This window comes from Penicillium odoratum (genome assembly GCF_028828045.1).
Source record: "Penicillium odoratum strain IBT 22623 chromosome Unknown utg000008l_segment0_segment0, whole genome shotgun sequence".
NCBI classification, from domain to species: domain Eukaryota; kingdom Fungi; phylum Ascomycota; class Eurotiomycetes; order Eurotiales; family Aspergillaceae; genus Penicillium; species Penicillium odoratum.
The window spans coordinates 3,022,293-3,038,679 of NW_026643150.1; the positions used below are offsets into that span (position 1 = coordinate 3,022,293).

The window sequence follows — 16,387 nt, forward strand, 5'->3', positions numbered from 1 at the left end:
TGGATTGGGTTGTTTTATTTTTGGGGGTTTTGTCGTTCGTGTTGTTGGAGACAAGGGTTCGCGAGTGATAAAACGGGGGCGGGGGGAAGATTAAAGAAGCCGCTTTACATGATAACGCACTTGGCGCAGCAGCCAGCATCCTCACCAGGCTCACTAACATCCATCTTGCCCTCTGGCTGGCGGGCCCCGAAAGCACCGGAGCCGGAGGGGTAAGACGACATCTCCTTGTTGTAGCGGCGGATCTCACGAACGAGGTCGTAGAAGGCGTTCTCGACGTTGATGCGAGACTTGGCTGAGGTCTCGATGAACTTGCAACCAAATTGCCGAGCCAGGGCTTCACCCTCTGTGGAGATAGGATGGTTAGCTTTGGTGGTCCTGGAACCCGGAGTTCATGATGATTCCGTGATTGATTTGGGAATCTGGGAGAAATGGTACCTTGCTCAGACACTACGCGCTCTTTGTCCAAATCACACTTGTTGGCGACCACGATAATGGGGAAATAATCCTTGTCCTTGACGCGGAGGATCTGCTGTTGGAAGGTCATGATCTCTTCGAAGGATTGGCGCGACGTTATCGAGTAGATGAGCAGGAAGCCCTCGCCGGTGCGCATGTACTGTTCCCGCATTGCCGAGTACTCCTCCTGGCCAGCTGTATCCAGGACATCCAACAAGGCGACCTCATCGTCAATCACACACTGCTTGCGGTAGGAATCTGGAGACGAATCGAGGTGAGCTGGAATCCGAGCTGCGAGGCGTGGCAAAGCTCACCTTCAATTGTTGGATCATATTCGTCCACGAAGTGGCTCTGGATGAGCTGGATGGTCAAGCACGACTTTCCGACACCACCACCGCCGACGACGACTAGCTTATATTCTCGTAGGAACTATGGGGATCGCCGGGTCAGCAATTGAAAAAGAGGGGAAGATCTCGGAATAGTATCGCGGGAGTCGACCTAGAGGATGGGATCGGGAATTGCTCGCGACAGGAGTGGCTCACCTTGGAGGCCATTCTGGAGATGTCTATTAAAACGGAAGAAAGGGGCTAGGAGGAAGAAAGACCTCGGGATCGAAGATCGGAGGGTTCGCAGAGAGGGGGATTGCAAAGACGATCTCACAGGGGGTAGGGGAAGGAGGTTCGTCTGGAAAAGAGGAAATGGGGAACCACTTGAGCTTCTTTTTGTTCCCGGCCATCGGTGGATCCCCCTTTTTCTGACTATACACTGCACATTTGTACTTTTGATCCCATTTTAATCTCTACTTTGATTTCCTTCTTTTTACCCTCATCTGACTCTAATCTGAAGTTTCATGGAAAAAATCCTTCAAATCATTCGAATCCATCAGAACAGGTAAATTCCAGGAGAATTTGTGGCGGGGAATTCCGTGATTGGAGCATTGAATCTTCGCTTTCCTTTTTCCATGCATACTAGTATGGTTACGATTACTTGATATAAAACCACTTAATTCTCCTTAATTCCTAATTCCCCCTGATTCCCCTATAATCTTACTTTTTCAACATGGACGACTTCGGCTTTGCGCTTTTCCCGCTTTGGTGCTAACATATTGCAAGTTCTGGTACACTACTCGGCACACCCGCTTGATTGGCTATCACACTTCAGAAGCCCCATTGTGGATGGCTATTTAATATCACCCATATTAATGCTCTCCGAAGCCCTATGAAAAGTTCAAGGAGTACAGTATAACGACAAACCAGACCAAGTGGGGAACTTCGTGGGTCTAGGTCATTTGATTAGCAAATCGCTATATCTAACTAAGTCAGGCACCATTCAGGCAGGAAAGTATTTCGAGTTTCTTTGAATTGTTGGGTTGACACATCGTATTATGGTCTAGTATGGAAACTTGGAAGTGGACCAAATTCTATCTATAGCTGAATGTTTGACTGGGCTTTCTGCAATTGAAACGATGGATTGTCTTATGCATAGCAAACCCAACTGAGCTTGAACGTTGATATATGCAAATATGATACCCAACAACACATACATGTACAAGTGTGCATCTACTTTGGCAGGTATGTAAAATTGTCAAGGACAACACCGATCCTACGCGATTCTAATGCTCAGGGCGCTTATAGCATTCTGAAACTCTTTCGTTAGAAAATACATGCAGGATTCAAATCTACAAATTTTAATACCAATACCTCCCATGGAAAAGAACCTTAAAACATGGTATGCAATGGGATGCCGTTTGCGTGAAGGAACACGTCACAAAGAAGAATCGAATAATGTAAGGGCACCTATCGGGCACCAAAGCGCCGACCCGAGACACCGAGACACCGCATTGTCGGGATCGAGGGTATCAACAACCTTCTTCACAGCAACCTGCAGGAAAACTGTCCCGCCTTGCATATTGATTGCATCATCCCGCACCCTCAATCGACCTCCAGATGTCATTTCTGTAAATGTTGCACCCATTGTGTTTATCCTTTGGTGATCGTGTAGTCCTTGAAATATGTGAACCTGCAACTTCGGAAAAATGAATGCATCTTTGCTCTTCCTGCCTCCACTTTGTGGGCCCTGTACCACCTTAATCGCGATGCGATGAGTCTACGGGGATCATTCCCGTACTTGCATTTGTCAAGCTGAGTAATGAATATCTAATCCAATGAGGGTCATCTTTCTTTTCTGGTCCAATCCTGTCAAACATGATCAATACATTTTCTATTCCGTAAAGTTCTGTGATGTCTGGATGCATATGTGGGAACGTGCCCCGGACTTCTTTGGTCGATCATGATTTGGTCAAGTGAGATGCAGTAAATGTCCAATCATTCCAAAATTTGAAGCACTTGAGTGCTGCGCGTTTCGTGGACATCTAGCTGGTATGCGCGCATGCTTTGTCATATATGTCTGAAATGTATGCACACTGATAACCTTGAAACCTCGGACCATAATGACAATGATCTGTTTCCTTTAGCCGAAGTCGTCGCAAGTGCACGGTCGGTGATATATCATTTTGTCATGCAAGTCGAAGAATCTGGTAATGGATGGCTGTTCGGGTTCCATGGTAACCTTGAAAGTCGTTTAGAACATTGAATTCATTCGACTCATCTCAGATAGGAATCTTGGAAGATTCTGTAAGGTGCGATTTCCCAGATCATCCTTGTGAATGAAGAAGTGTGATAAGCCACATGACTAATTCATTCCATGTCCAGTGGAGAACATACTTGAGTCACCGGGTGCTCCGACCATCTTCGTCTGTGCGACACTTCTCAAGATCTTAGCACACGATTGATATTATTAACCCAAACCCATCTAAGATGTAAGAGCATTACATCATTCCTCGAAAAAAATCCGGAGGCCGGAGAAGTACAGTGTGGGGTCTTCAGGCCGTGGAAAGGGGTATTTCCGGGGTTCGTTATAAAGGAACAATCCAACCAACGTAAATCTCGGACATCCTTTACAATTCGTCTCAAAATGGCTCACCTTCACTTCGAACCGTCCCTGCTGGAAAGTCTAGCCGAAAAAGTCGTCGTTTTGACCGGCGCTGCAACCGGAATCGGTCGCTCAGCCGTTCAGCAGTTTTGCAGTAAGTAAGAACAAAGCTTGTTCATAGACATCCCTAATGACTAGATCATAGAGAGTGGTGCCAAAGTAGTATTTGGCGATGTGGTTGAAGAACCATCACGAGAGCTAGAATCTGAACTTGGTCCAAACGTCCAGTTCATCAAATGCGATGCCTCAAGCTATCCCGATCAACTCAATCTATTCAAGACCGCGTACGAAAAGTACAGTCGAATCGACATCGTTGTCGCCAATGCCGGAATCGGTATCCATCAAGACCAGTTCACCCCTGAAGCCGACATTGAAAAGGAGCCTTCCATGGCCGAGATCGACGTCAACTTGAAAGGAACTCTCTTCACCGTCCGAATTGGACAACACTATCTCCGAAAGTCCGGCGGCGGAGACATAGTGATGGTAAGTAGTATTGCGGGATTCAAAGAAGGCGAGGGGCTGGTCCCTTACACGGCTAGTAAGCACGGTGTCGTGGGGGTCATGCGGGGCATTCACCTTACAGCAACACGAGAGAACATCCGAGTTAATGTTGTATGTCCATGGATGACAAGTATGAACGTCCCTTTCCATTAACCTGTACGTTCGGGACTAACATTGATCAAGAAACCCGCATGGTTCTCGCTATCGAAGAGGGATGGTATGAACGGGGATTGCCTACTAATGAGGCCGCGGATGTGGCTAGGTCGATTCTACTTTGTGCCACTGCGAACCGCGGCTCGAATGGGATCACCCACAGTGGGGCTGTTCTTCCCTTTGCGGGGAAGATTGTTTTTGTGGCGGGTGGAGAAAGCTATGAGATAGAAGATCGGATTCAGAGCTTGGAGCCCCAGTGGCTTGGAGAAGAGAATAGCCGAGTGCTTTTCAAGGGTCAGGAATATCTTGCTGCACACAGCTGGGATGCGACGAAAACGACCGGAAGTCACCCATAAATACATTAGCGATGTTTAAGATAGAACTAGCCCAATACTGAAATTACACAAAGCGGATGCAGCTTAGCAGTGGCAGAGTAACATGGCTTTTCTGCAAGGAGTATAGAAAGGCGAGGACTTTCCATTTGCCCTCTCATATTAAATGGCGGCCATTTCCTATCTTAGGCTTAGCGGGAGCGACGATCCATGCGGGGGCAGTGAGGCTGAGCAAGATCAATAACTTTCCAGTGCGAATTGATAATAAGAACACGAATTGAATACTCGAGCAGGTTCAATTTAGTATGGATCTACATGTCGAAAATGCTACACAAAGGACCGAGAGCCCCTGGGATCAAGCTATAAATTTGAAGCGTCAGTAACTGGGTGAATTCAACATTGGTTACTTCTGCAATATGGCCTCCACTGTCTTCCTCGCCTTCGCTTTAGCGATTCTCAGACTTGCTGCCTCTGAGTCTACCCGTGCAATTGATTCTAATTTCCCGGACCCGTGTGTGATCCAAACAAATGACGGCTATTACGCCTTTGCGACCAATGGAAACGGCGTGAATGTGCAGGTCGCATCATCTTCTGATTTCTCATCATGGGACCTGATGTCTGGTACGGACGCCATGCCTGGCCCATTCCCATCTTGGATCGCATCATCCCCTGCCATCTGGGCACCAGATGTGATTCAAAGGGTAAGTTAAGATATCTAAGATCATTTGTGATGAGACCTAACTCGCACCAGGCCGATGGGACGTTTGTCATGTACTTTTCCGCTGCATCAAGCGAAGACTCTAGCAAGCACTGCGTTGGCGCTGCTACGTCCACCAGCATCACTGGGCCGTATACTCCGGAGAATAGTGCGTTGGCTTGCCCACTGGATCAGGGTGGTGCGATAGACGCGGATGGGTTTAGCGACGGAGGGAATTATTATGTTGTCTACAAGATTGACGGAAATAGTCTTGATGGTGATGGAACCACCCATGCCACTCCTATCATGCTTCAGGGTTTGAACTCGGACGCCGTCACTCCAAACGGAGGTTCCACTCAGCTTCTTGACCGGGACGATGCCGATGGTCCATTGATTGAGGCGCCGAGCTTGGCGAATGTGGACGGAACCTATTATCTGTCGTTTTCTTCTAATATGTACGACACGACCAACTACGATGTCAGCTATGCTACAGCGTCGGCGCTCACTGGTCCCTATACCAAAGTCCAGGCGCCGGATGCTCCTCTGCTTGTTTCTGGGGACCCGAGTAATGTGGGAAATCTAGCAGGACCTGGCGGTGCTGACTTTAATGGGGATGCTTCGAAGATTGTCTTCCACGCCTTTGAGAATGGCCAGAATATTGATGATGGCCGGGCGATGTATGTTGCAGACATTAGTGTTTCCGGTGGTGTGATCACTGTCCAGTAGAGCCATGCTTATATTATCATATGAGATCAATTTATATAAACAACCTTGGAATCGAACGGAACTGGAAAGAAACAAAAATTTCCATTTATTTGGTCTTCAACGTTTTGTGTTCCTTTGCAGCCAGTTTCAGGCATCAAGGCAGCATTATCAAGGTTATCGATCGTTCCCGAGATTCCTCTTCCATCACTTCCATAACAAATCAACAATAGTATCTGCTTTATAACATGTCTCTGATGACTAGAGATGCATTGGAGTTCCCTGACTCCGACAGGGTCTTCCTGGAGCCTCATTTGCCTCCACAAGATACCCAACAAAACGACTCAACCCGGCAATCTGATATGCCCTTCACAACATTGACATTCGCAACATCACTGGACTCTTCTCTCGCCTTATCGCCCGGTGCGCGAACTGTCCTCTCTGGCCCGCAGTCAAAGGCTATGACTCACTACCTACGGTCTCGCCACGACGCCATACTCATCGGCGTCGGAACGGCACTAGCCGACGACCCTGGCCTCAATTGCCGAATTTCTGGCGTCGGAGGCTATGGTAAAGAAGGCCTAGATGGCCAACCACGTCCTGTGGTGATTGATTCCACCGCCAGATGGGATTTCTCCGAGGAGAGCAAACTATTTCAACTGTGCAGACAGGGACGTGGTCGAGCACCTTGGATTGTGACTGCACTTGCAGAACCTCCAGCTCATAAGAAAGCGCTGCTGGAAAAATATGGTGGAAAATTTATCGCGTTGCAAATGATGACTACGGAAAATGGAAAACATATCATCGACTGGAAAGCTTTGCTTGCTACGCTTCGGATCCATGGTATTCAAAGTGTCATGATTGAAGGAGGGGGTCAAGTCATCAATTCTCTGCTTGCACCGACGTACATGTCTTTGATTGATAGTGTCATTGTTACTATCGCACCTACTTGGCTGGGTCGTGGTGGTGTGGTGGTGTCTCCTGACCGACGGTATGATGAACAAGGGAATGCCATGTCTGCTGCACGTTTGACAAATGTCAGATGGTATCCATTTGGCGAAGACGTTGTCCTATGTGGGCAGATGAAGAAATAAAAAAAACGCGGAGTCATATGATCGGAATGTTAATACCGACTGGACAATCGCTATGTCATTTATGAGTTATTCACGGACACCAATTGCATGAAAAGTACGGTAGATTGTGATGATCCCCTGTTTTGTCTCTGCCATAGCAATGTCAATTGTGGGCAGTGCAAAGACCGAAGTATGACGCGTATTGTATCCCTTGACAGATCGGTTCACCTTCCTTTCTTTCCCACTTTGATCTTGCCACGAGGGCCTCTGATCTTGTATGCCTTATTGAGCAGCTCTATTTGGAAAATGTGCAGCTACTGTATACACTAGAAACGGGCCGCGTCGATCAGGGATGAGTCGTCGTTGATTCTCAACCGCGAAAAGACGACATTACACATGGATTCATTGGCTGATTGCTTCGTTTTCTCAGTTAACGACCTCATCCACTTGTGGCCTTATCACGATCCCCTTATCCCAGTAATGCTAACCCGAAATTTAACGTTTGACAAAATATGCACCCCTTGGCACAGTTGTCTCCAGATACTAGTCAGATCGACAGGTCCACAACCCCAGACACGCAAGCCTCCGCAAGGGACCATGAGGCATTGCGAACTATCTGACTGGTTCAAAGGTTTTATCGGCCCGTCGGTACGGAGATCTTTAGCATCGGCTCGGATTTGCTGATAACTGGAACCGCACTCCACCAACTCCACCAGATCGTCGAGACGAAATGTATTTGGCTTTTTTCGCCACAATGATGTGCCCGATAAATCGCTGTGCTCTAAAAAATAATTTTCTTCTTGTCGGTATCCTAATTCTCTTTCACACTCACGTTGCGTCTTGACTGTCGTGGACTTGTTACCTATCTATTGTTCGTCCAGGATGCCTGTTGGGCAGCATTCCGATCTAGAGGGTCCCCCACAATTCCCTCCACAAGTCCAAACACATAATCGAGATGCGACCGGTCATTATGGTGCTGCCAATGATTCTGGAGACTCAGCTCCGGTATCTGGTCGCTCATCCTTTTCCTACTCGAGGAATTATGCGACGCCGGCGACGGGTGCTCAAACGCCAGATCCGCTAATGGGCAATACTACTGTTGTTGATAAGCAGTCGTTGAAGAATGTGTCATATACTATCACCAGCCTGGATACAAGCAACGACAACGTGCACGAACTCGATACGCTTGGACATCAGTTAACTAACCGAAGGCCATCGGTATCCCGATGTTCGGACTTGGTTGCCGATGAAGCGGCATCACCGAGCCGAGCAAGACAAGGTGTACCTCCAGAGATTCGAAGCTTTACAGCCGAGATTATTTTGGTGATGGTCTGTTCCGCTGGTCTCATGTTGTTTTCTTTCTTCCTGGGTGATATGCTCGCACCGCAGGAACAGTTGAAGACTGCACTCGGAATCACCAATACTCAACTTCCTTGGATTGTTGGTGCATTCAATACCGCCAACGGCCTGTCGGTGGTCATTTCGGGATCTCTTACAGATCTAGCACCTCCTAAAAGCCTCATGGTAGGCGCTTTCGCTTGGCTTACTACCTGGAATATCGTCGGGGCTTTCTCCTTGCAACCGTCCCGTCATATCCTTTTCTTTATCGTGCGGGCTATGCAGGGGCTTGCTATCGGTGTCCTGGTCTCGGGGAGCATGAGTATCTTAGGCAGAGTCTACAAGCCTGGTGTTCGCAAGAATCGAGTGTTCTCAGCCATGGCGGCCTGTTGCCCCTTCGGCTTCTCACTTGGAGCGATCCAGGGAGGAGCCTTTTACCAACACCTTCCTTGGATCTTTGGAACCAATGCCATTATCTGCGCTATCTGCGGGGTGGCCGCATTCTTCACCATTCCACCTTTGAAACCCGTGGCTGATACTGCCGGCAAAGAAGCACCGAGTCTACGGCAATTCGACTTCATCGGAGGTGCCTGTGCGGCTGGAGGGTGCGTTTGTTTACTCTTTGGACTTACCCAGGGCCCCGTTGCTTCTTGGTCCCCATATACATACGTTCTCATCATCGTCGGCTTGCTACTATTGGGTGGCCTCTTTTTCGCTGAGCGTGCAGCCGTTCGCCCTCTCATTCCCAACAGACTCTGGTCAACACCGGGATTTACCCCGTTGATGATAGCCTACTTCCTCGGATTTGGCTCATTCTTCGGGTGCTGGCAATTCTACGCAATTCAATTTTGGTTGCGTATCCAGCACGCTACCCCGATCGCCGTAGCACTCTATCATATCCCCAACGCCGTTGTTGGAGTCTTCGCCACATGGATCGTGAGCCGCACTCTTCACCTAGTTCCGGGCCATTATATCTATGCGGTATCGATGTTCGCCTTCACGATGGGACCTGCATTTTTCATCCCTCAAACTGCCAACACCACCTACTGGGCTCTTTCGTTCCCCGGTATAGCGTTGGTGACATTCGGTCCTGACCTGGCTTTTGCCGCGGCTTCGATTTTCATTACTAGTAATGTCGCCCGATCGTACCAAGGAAGCGCGGGTAGTCTGCTTGTGACGAATCAGAACTTGTCATCGGCTATCATGACTAGTCTTGCTGATGCGATCGGTACGCGGGTTAGTACCGGTGCAGATGGACAGGTCGGTTTAGAAGGACTCCGGGCTATTTGGTGGTTTGCATTGGGGGCACAATTACTTGCACTGCTTGTGACAGTTGTGTGGGTGCGGATTCCGAAGGAGGAAGAGAAGGAGCACGTTACGTGATTTTCATATTAAGTCCATGGGTTCCAAGGGTTGTCTCATGTTTTTTTTATCATACGCACTTTTCAAGCTGAGGTAGAATTTTCCTGGTTGAAAGTCCTTTACCTCCTAAATGTCAATGATCAACAATTTTGAATCTCCAAGTACACATAATCCGTCGGCTAGGTAGAAACTCGAATCTGATTCTCCTCATTATGAATCCCTCGATCTTAACGATACACCCTAATGGGCAGTCTGTCCCCATAGAGCAACCTCATCTTTCTCCTCCTCCTCAGCAACAGAATCAGCCTCAGGTATATAATTCCGACCACCCCGTGCATGACGCTTCGTCCAATTGTTGTCAACAGTCAAGCGTTTTGCAACTTCATTTGCCTCGAACAAAGTAACGAGTCTTCTCTTCCCAGGTCGCTCCTCAGACCTATCCTGACAAATCTGAAACATAACCTCCCATCTTGACCTCGACTCACGGCCTTTAACAAAGTGATGTGAATGACGAGCAACAACCAGATCCCATTCAGGGGGACTGTCAGATCTCCAGTCGGTAGGCTTCATGCGAGGTCTGCGAGTATTATCATTAACCCAGGAATCCCTAGCCAGCTCGAGTGGAGTGCAACCAGTTGCGCTCTCTCGGTACAAAAGATCAGGTCGTCGATCAAGCATCGCTTCCAATACTGCAGGATACCCCCAATGGACTGCAATGTGCACCGCAGTGTTTCCGGATCCGTCAAGAATATCTAGCTGTCTTTGGTTGCTTAATTCATCATAATCCATCAGCAGTCTTGCCATGGTGGCCATTCTGTCGCGAACTTCTTTGAACATGGCATGTTGGAAATCCCAAGTGTCGACATTGTAGCTCGACTTAAGCCAACATCCGAGGGGGGTCATTGATCCTTCTCCAGCACGCTGTGCGAGCATTGAGGAGACGAGTTGTTTGTCTAGGAGGCTGATCAGTGGAGCAATTTCTTCGGCCTTTTTAGAGGCGGCTCCGTTGATGTGATTGAGGAGGAGGTGCATGAGGTTACGACTATCGGAATCGCGAACCGTCTGATCGGCTCCGGCGGCGATAAGGATGCGCGCATAGCTCGTTCGATGAAGGGAGTAGGCGAGGGAAAGCGGAGTATGTCCTCCCGAAGAGCGAACCTCCAGGCACTCAGGGTGGTGATCGACCAAGTATTGCACTAGACGCTCCGACTCCTCACATGGTCGAGACATGACTGCACAGTGGAGTACGAGGCTATCTGCGGAAATTGGTCAGTAATGGTCTCTTAAGAATATAACAGAGTGGGCACTCACTTCTCGTCTGTAGCCAGTTCAAAACGGATCCTTCAAGTCCAAGCTTGGACTGCGAGAGTCTCTGGATGTTCTCGTCTTCCATGTGCGAATTCACGTAGTCCACATAGTGCCTGCCCGGTGCAGTGCCAAGGAACCATTCGGTGGCCGTGAGACTTCCTTGAATGGCTGCAATCAACAAGGGAGGTCGTGAGCCTGGTGGGGGCATTTCTTGGACTCGGCCAGCATCCGCCCAGTCCTTACGCTTCTTTCCACGAATGGACAAGCCGGGGTAATAGAGGTGTTCTTCCTTTGGCTTGACGCCGGACTGTTCGCACATCTTGGCGAGTGGAAGACCTACTGCAGAGAATTGAATCATTCTGACCAAGCAGTCCAAATGACCCAAGGCAATTGCAAGTTGGAAATCCCTCTGCGAGATAGTAAACTTCTCCTTCGCAGGCTCGTCAAATCCTGCACATTTCTCCCCGAGCTTGAGAAGGAAATCGAGGAGCGAGATGTCATTTTTGATAATAGCGTAGTGCAAGAGTGTGTCAATACTAAAATACGTGCATTGGCCTTCTGATTTATATTCTTTGAATGTCAATTCCGAAGAATCGAGAAGGAATCGAGAAGCACCGCAGCGTTTTTGCAGGGCTGCCAAGGGAGAGACTTGACTTTCGACTTGGGTCACGACCTCTCCAACATTCTCATGGGTGAACCGATCGTCAAAAGTGCGGCTGATAATGTTGATTCCTTCGCCATTGGATGATTCCGCGTCCGAATTCTCTGCATCAGAGTCTATCGGCATCTCAAATCTCACTTGGCCCTGCGGCATCTTTTTCTTAAATTGATCACGAAGAATGATGATGATTGCCTCAGCAGTGCTTAGATGGCCGCGAAGAATCGCAATAGAGAGACACGAGTTGTTCATATTATCGCAAACTGCAATCTCAAGAGGTGGCTGATCTTGAGATGGTCCCCACATGCTAGAAGTCAATGCCTTAATTGTCTTCACATCGCCATCCCATGCTGCCTCAAACCTATTTCAAAATGTCAGTAGTTGTAAGTTAGTTAAAGTGTAAATTACCATACAGTTGCACATATCCATTGCGCGTTGTGTCAGTCAGTGCGAGCGTTTCGAATTTGAAATCGATCCGGAAGATATTTCCATTATCTTCAGCACCAGGCAATTGGCGGGGTCGTATCTTTGCTTGGAGGCTAGCATGGCCAATCGGGTATAGCTCTTCAACTGTCTTCGCGCCTCGTGCTACCAGTTCAGTCTCAAGGAGCTCATAATCGCGAATCAACTTTGCAACAGCCTCCTTTTTCTCGAGGAGACCAGGTTCTGCTATAGTAGTGTCATGCACCCCATGCCTTTCCTCAAACGACCTTTGCCGCTCGCGGGCCGTTTGCAATTGATATTGGGCGACAAATCTCTGGTAATGAGCCTTAGGATACTCTGCCAGGTATGATTCGTCGTCTTTCTCGAATACCGTAGAGCGGTCAAACCCAAAATACTGTCCTCCCATCTTCTTTGGCTTTAAGAAGTCTCGCTTCGAGTTCAAAGAATTCCGAACGCAGTCCAGAATTGTAGATTTCCTCTCACCCCAGCCTTGTATCCGTTCGGAATTGGGATCGGCACCTCGACGGAGTAGCTCGATAGCAATCAATGGCAAGTCCTTCTCTGTGGCAAGAAAGACAGGTTGAGTAACGCTTTTTTCAATTTGCTCGCCTAAAACCCTAGCTAACCCCAAGTCAGGAACCTGGGATTTGACAGCATTCATCAAGTAGTCAAGTTCAAACTTCGGCTTTGCACCTAACTCCAGCAACTTGATTGCAGATTTGGAATTCCGTGTTGCAATTGCACTCATCAAAGCGGAAAAGAATGTGGAGTCCCTCCAGCTCGCCACACTTGCTAGAGGCAGATGGTTGATTGCTCGCTGGAGTGCCGGACCATCATGTTCCAAGTACACAACCAGGAGATCACTGTAACTGGACTGAGCAATGTAATTCAGTGGAGTGTGTTGGTCTAGATCTGCCTGGGCAGGAGAGGCGCCGAGCTTCAAAAGTGTTTGCGACATGCTCCTTGCTTTATCAAATGGAAGAGCAAGGGCTAGAACCAAGTTGAGGAGGGAAGCCTCTGGCTCTCTGTTGAAACTGTTCAGAATTTTGACTGGTATTAAAACGTCGGCTCCAAAGGAGGAAACAAGCTCAGAGACGACGTCGTTGTGGCCATGAAGAACGGCCAGGTGAAGAGGCGAAGCAAGACTATCCCAGGCAGCTGCATTGATGTCGAAGATATCTGGCTCTTGATCATTTTCTTCCAGAGATTCAGTATTTGCACCGTCGCTTTTATCTGCTTTCTCAACCTTGACGTAGGATGCAGAAGTGTGCGAAGCATCATCCGCGTGGCGCATTTCATCCTCATATTCGCTGCCGACCAGTTCCTTTTTGTTCCTCTTCTTCAGCTCTTCATTAGCTTCTGCTTCTTCATTTTGATTGCTCTTCGTCAGAAGAATGCGAACGATCTCAACATTGCCTCGAGCAGCTGCAAGATGCAAAGCCGTCTTTCCGTCGGCCATGCGAGCGATCAGTCGAGCTCCATGGTCCACAAGACATTGGACCACCTCTGGTGTGGATGAGATACAAGCTAGCTGAAGTGGTGTGCGACCAGTATAGTCACGGCTATCAGGGCTGGCGTCTTCGCCGACCAAAATGCTTTTGACGGCCTCCACATCTTCAGATACAACTGCTTGACAAAGTCGCTCCGTGTCACCAACATACGCCATCTCTGTGATTGATTGTCAGTACTAATTTGACTCTAAGTCTTTCACGACATACCTGTCCAGTCAGTTTCGGTGATTGGGTTGAAACTGCCAATCTCCTGGCGACCAGGATCATCTTTCAAGAAAGTGACGGGGCCGGAGATGTACATCTTATTCTCTTCTTCAGAAATTTTTCGCTCTTCATCTGTAGATGGCTCGGGACAACAGCCACAACAATCCCCGATGACATTTTCTGCGTCGCCAAAGAACGCTGGATGACGGTGCAGATAGACTGCACGGTCTTTCGGCTGGTTCCACTGGGCATTCAAAAGCAAATCCTTTGTGTACAACAGCTTTTCGATACTACGAGCGTTGAATTTTCGGCCATATGGGATAGTCTACTTGGAAGTCAGCCAGAAACAGGAAAGGAGCTCGGTGGTACTCACAAACGTATGGTAGTTAGACACTTGGTCTTCCTCCTGCCACTCAGGCACTTCATCCTGCCATTCATTCTTGATATTTCCTCTCAGCTCTCGTCTTTGACGCTTCATGAAGAAGCTAGGAGGTGGTCGACCACGCTCTGAGCGTCTCTTTGCTAGATATGAGTCCCGATCTGTCGGGTTGGGAAGTTTCTCCAGAACCAAAAGGCGGGCAAGCCCCTCTGTTCGATTGAAGCTTCGCTCAAAGATCGTCTTTTGGATACGTCAGATTTATCGCTTGCATGCGGTAAAATCAGGGTCCACTTACAGGGTCAACCTTTGATCGGTCCAGCTGCGGCCAGAATACCTCAAAGCCACGATGAGAATATTTGGACAATCGATTCTCATACGATGGTGAGCGCCGAGTAAGATCAACTTGATTCACCTGGGTGACGTATGATGTGACTGCCCGTGGGGATGCATAGACCTGCTTGCCATCATAGGCCACACAGGAACAATCGACGTCGAACCCAGTGAGGATCTCCGCAATGGAGCGATAGATACGAAGCACGATCTGCACATGACGGGTAGGATATTGCGAGACAATAGTGACAGTGTTCTTCGTACGAATTGTGGTGGTCTCATGCAAGATGGAATTCCGGATCTTGGTTTCAATATGCTTTATCTTCTCAACGGCCTGTTCCTCAGTCAAACCGTAAAGAAAAAGATCCACATCCGATGCCGGTGCAAACTGATCATGGTAGTATTGGCGGAGAGATCTCTTTGAGCCTCGATGTTCTTCTGGTATAGGCAGAGCAGAGGTCACCACCGCACTTCCCGCAGCCACAACATTGCTCCAGTCCAGTTCACTCAAGGAGTTTTCCGTGAAGATGGCAAAATTTTGTTGGAACTCGGCCAGCGTTGGGACAAACGCGGGTGAACCATTAGGTCTGCGGACACTATCTTCCAGAGGCAAGATGTACTTTTCTTTAGCTTCGGGGCTCTCGGAAGTAAGATCTCGTGCACGGATTCGAATATCAGTGGTTCCATCAGGACCGTAGAGCGGTACAGTGTTGGCATGATTGTCCATCACCAAAGGATGGAATGGCATCTGTGCATATATCTTCCGCGCAACACCATCGAATGCATTGTAAGGTTTTACCAACTCCTGTATAGGGGTCTCTGGATTTGATTGAAGGTAAGCCAAAAAGTTGGCATGTTTCACAGGCACTGTAGGCAATGAATCCATGATGAATTCCAGGAAGACTTTGATGTCGATGCAAATAAGATTCCATGGGATATGCGGGTATATGTATTAGATGGGAGTCAATGTTGATGTTTTCCAAGCTAAGCTAAACTCGTCTAAGGGTTCAGGCAGCCTCATCTTTAATGGGTCATGTGAGCTGTGATTGGACAGTGTTTAGGCAGAAGGTGGGGCAAACCTATGTTTGCCTAGTTAAGTCTTGATTTACTGCCTTGAAAATCAGGCGCCAAGGTCAACCTAGCTCAACGTCCCTTTTATGGGAATTGTGGTCATGGGCCTCTGAATGAATTGTTCTATGTTATCCCCAACCTACTAATAGGTCTCTTATTCTACTTGGTGCGTATCATTGAGATCTATGAAATGGTGAGGAGAGGATATGGAGGATGAGATTGGACTTGACTGTCCTGCAATATAGGAGCTTCGAATGGTTCTGACTGAGGTCTCTTAAAATGCCTGAACTCGAAAGTTGAAGCCAGGAGGCTGTATGATAAAGAGTTGTGCATGATCGCCTTTGCTACTGCTGTTACTGGAGGCTGCTCATGCCGATACTGCCTTGTGGTTTTGTATCCAACAATAAATTAAGGGGATGTGCCTCAAAGGCGCTGACTTGGGAACTTGAGGCCGGTGCAAGGGAAAGAAATGGACTTGATGTTGAGACAGTATATGGCAAAAAAGTCAGGTGTTTTATGCCTGTTGTTGTTTCCAATGGTCTATCCATGATTTTGTTCACACAGCGGTATGCCAAGTTGACTGCTGGTTGCTCTCACATTCTTGTTGATACATTACATGGCACAAAACGGCTGGTGTATTTAGGCCTACTATTCTGTCACTTGGTCCATGACAGTTTCATGGCATCAATTGCTCGGATTTTGCCATAAAGTTCATACAATCTACAAAATGTATTTGATATATTTCTTCCATTTTTAATGACATGCTAGATAGAACGTCGTCTCTTTAGTTGTAATGATTGTTTCTGAGTTACTCTCGATCGATAAGCGCGGTGAATGGCAGCAAGGATTGTAATAACACCCCCAGCTAGTGCCAGGATTT

At 48.1% G+C, this 16,387-nt stretch overlaps 7 protein-coding genes across 7 annotated transcripts; 4 read left to right on the top strand and 3 right to left on the bottom strand.

Annotated features, from left to right (window-relative positions):
• Positions 1-104: 104 nt before the first annotated feature.
• On the bottom strand, positions 105-1,007 carry N7520_011353 (Ras family protein; the record flags this gene model as incomplete). The annotated part of the gene is made up of 4 exons (XM_057145286.1): positions 105-343; positions 436-711; positions 768-882; positions 996-1,007. The coding sequence occupies 4 exons, from the start codon at positions 1,005-1,007 to the stop codon at positions 105-107; spliced, it is 642 nt and encodes a 213-aa protein (XP_056991040.1).
• A 1,210-nt stretch (positions 1,008-2,217) lies between these two features.
• Positions 2,218-2,427, bottom strand: N7520_011354 (uncharacterized protein; the record flags this gene model as incomplete). The annotated part of the gene is made up of 1 exon (XM_057145287.1): positions 2,218-2,427. The coding sequence occupies one exon, from the start codon at positions 2,425-2,427 to the stop codon at positions 2,218-2,220; it is 210 nt and encodes a 69-aa protein (XP_056991041.1).
• A 999-nt stretch (positions 2,428-3,426) lies between these two features.
• N7520_011355 (15-hydroxyprostaglandin dehydrogenase) lies at positions 3,427-4,454 on the top strand (the record flags this gene model as incomplete). Its single annotated transcript, XM_057145288.1, has 3 exons — positions 3,427-3,538; positions 3,590-4,075; positions 4,129-4,454. The coding sequence occupies 3 exons, from the start codon at positions 3,427-3,429 to the stop codon at positions 4,452-4,454; spliced, it is 924 nt and encodes a 307-aa protein (XP_056991042.1).
• A 392-nt stretch (positions 4,455-4,846) lies between these two features.
• N7520_011356 (glycoside hydrolase family 43 protein) lies at positions 4,847-5,853 on the top strand (the record flags this gene model as incomplete). The annotated part of the gene is made up of 2 exons (XM_057145289.1): positions 4,847-5,131; positions 5,182-5,853. The coding sequence occupies 2 exons, from the start codon at positions 4,847-4,849 to the stop codon at positions 5,851-5,853; spliced, it is 957 nt and encodes a 318-aa protein (XP_056991043.1).
• A 224-nt stretch (positions 5,854-6,077) lies between these two features.
• N7520_011357 (RibD family protein) lies at positions 6,078-6,923 on the top strand (the record flags this gene model as incomplete). The annotated part of the gene is made up of 1 exon (XM_057145290.1): positions 6,078-6,923. The coding sequence occupies one exon, from the start codon at positions 6,078-6,080 to the stop codon at positions 6,921-6,923; it is 846 nt and encodes a 281-aa protein (XP_056991044.1).
• An 861-nt stretch (positions 6,924-7,784) lies between these two features.
• On the top strand, positions 7,785-9,623 carry N7520_011358 (uncharacterized protein; the record flags this gene model as incomplete). The annotated part of the gene is made up of 1 exon (XM_057145291.1): positions 7,785-9,623. The coding sequence occupies one exon, from the start codon at positions 7,785-7,787 to the stop codon at positions 9,621-9,623; it is 1,839 nt and encodes a 612-aa protein (XP_056991045.1).
• Positions 9,624-9,842: 219 nt separating this feature from the next.
• On the bottom strand, positions 9,843-15,322 carry N7520_011359 (uncharacterized protein; the record flags this gene model as incomplete). Its single annotated transcript, XM_057145292.1, has 6 exons — positions 9,843-10,858; positions 10,914-11,929; positions 11,982-13,680; positions 13,731-14,052; positions 14,101-14,346; positions 14,402-15,322. 6 exons carry the CDS (start codon positions 15,320-15,322, stop codon positions 9,843-9,845), a joined length of 5,220 nt encoding a protein of 1,739 aa, XP_056991046.1.
• Between the last annotated feature and the right edge of the window lie 1,065 nt (positions 15,323-16,387).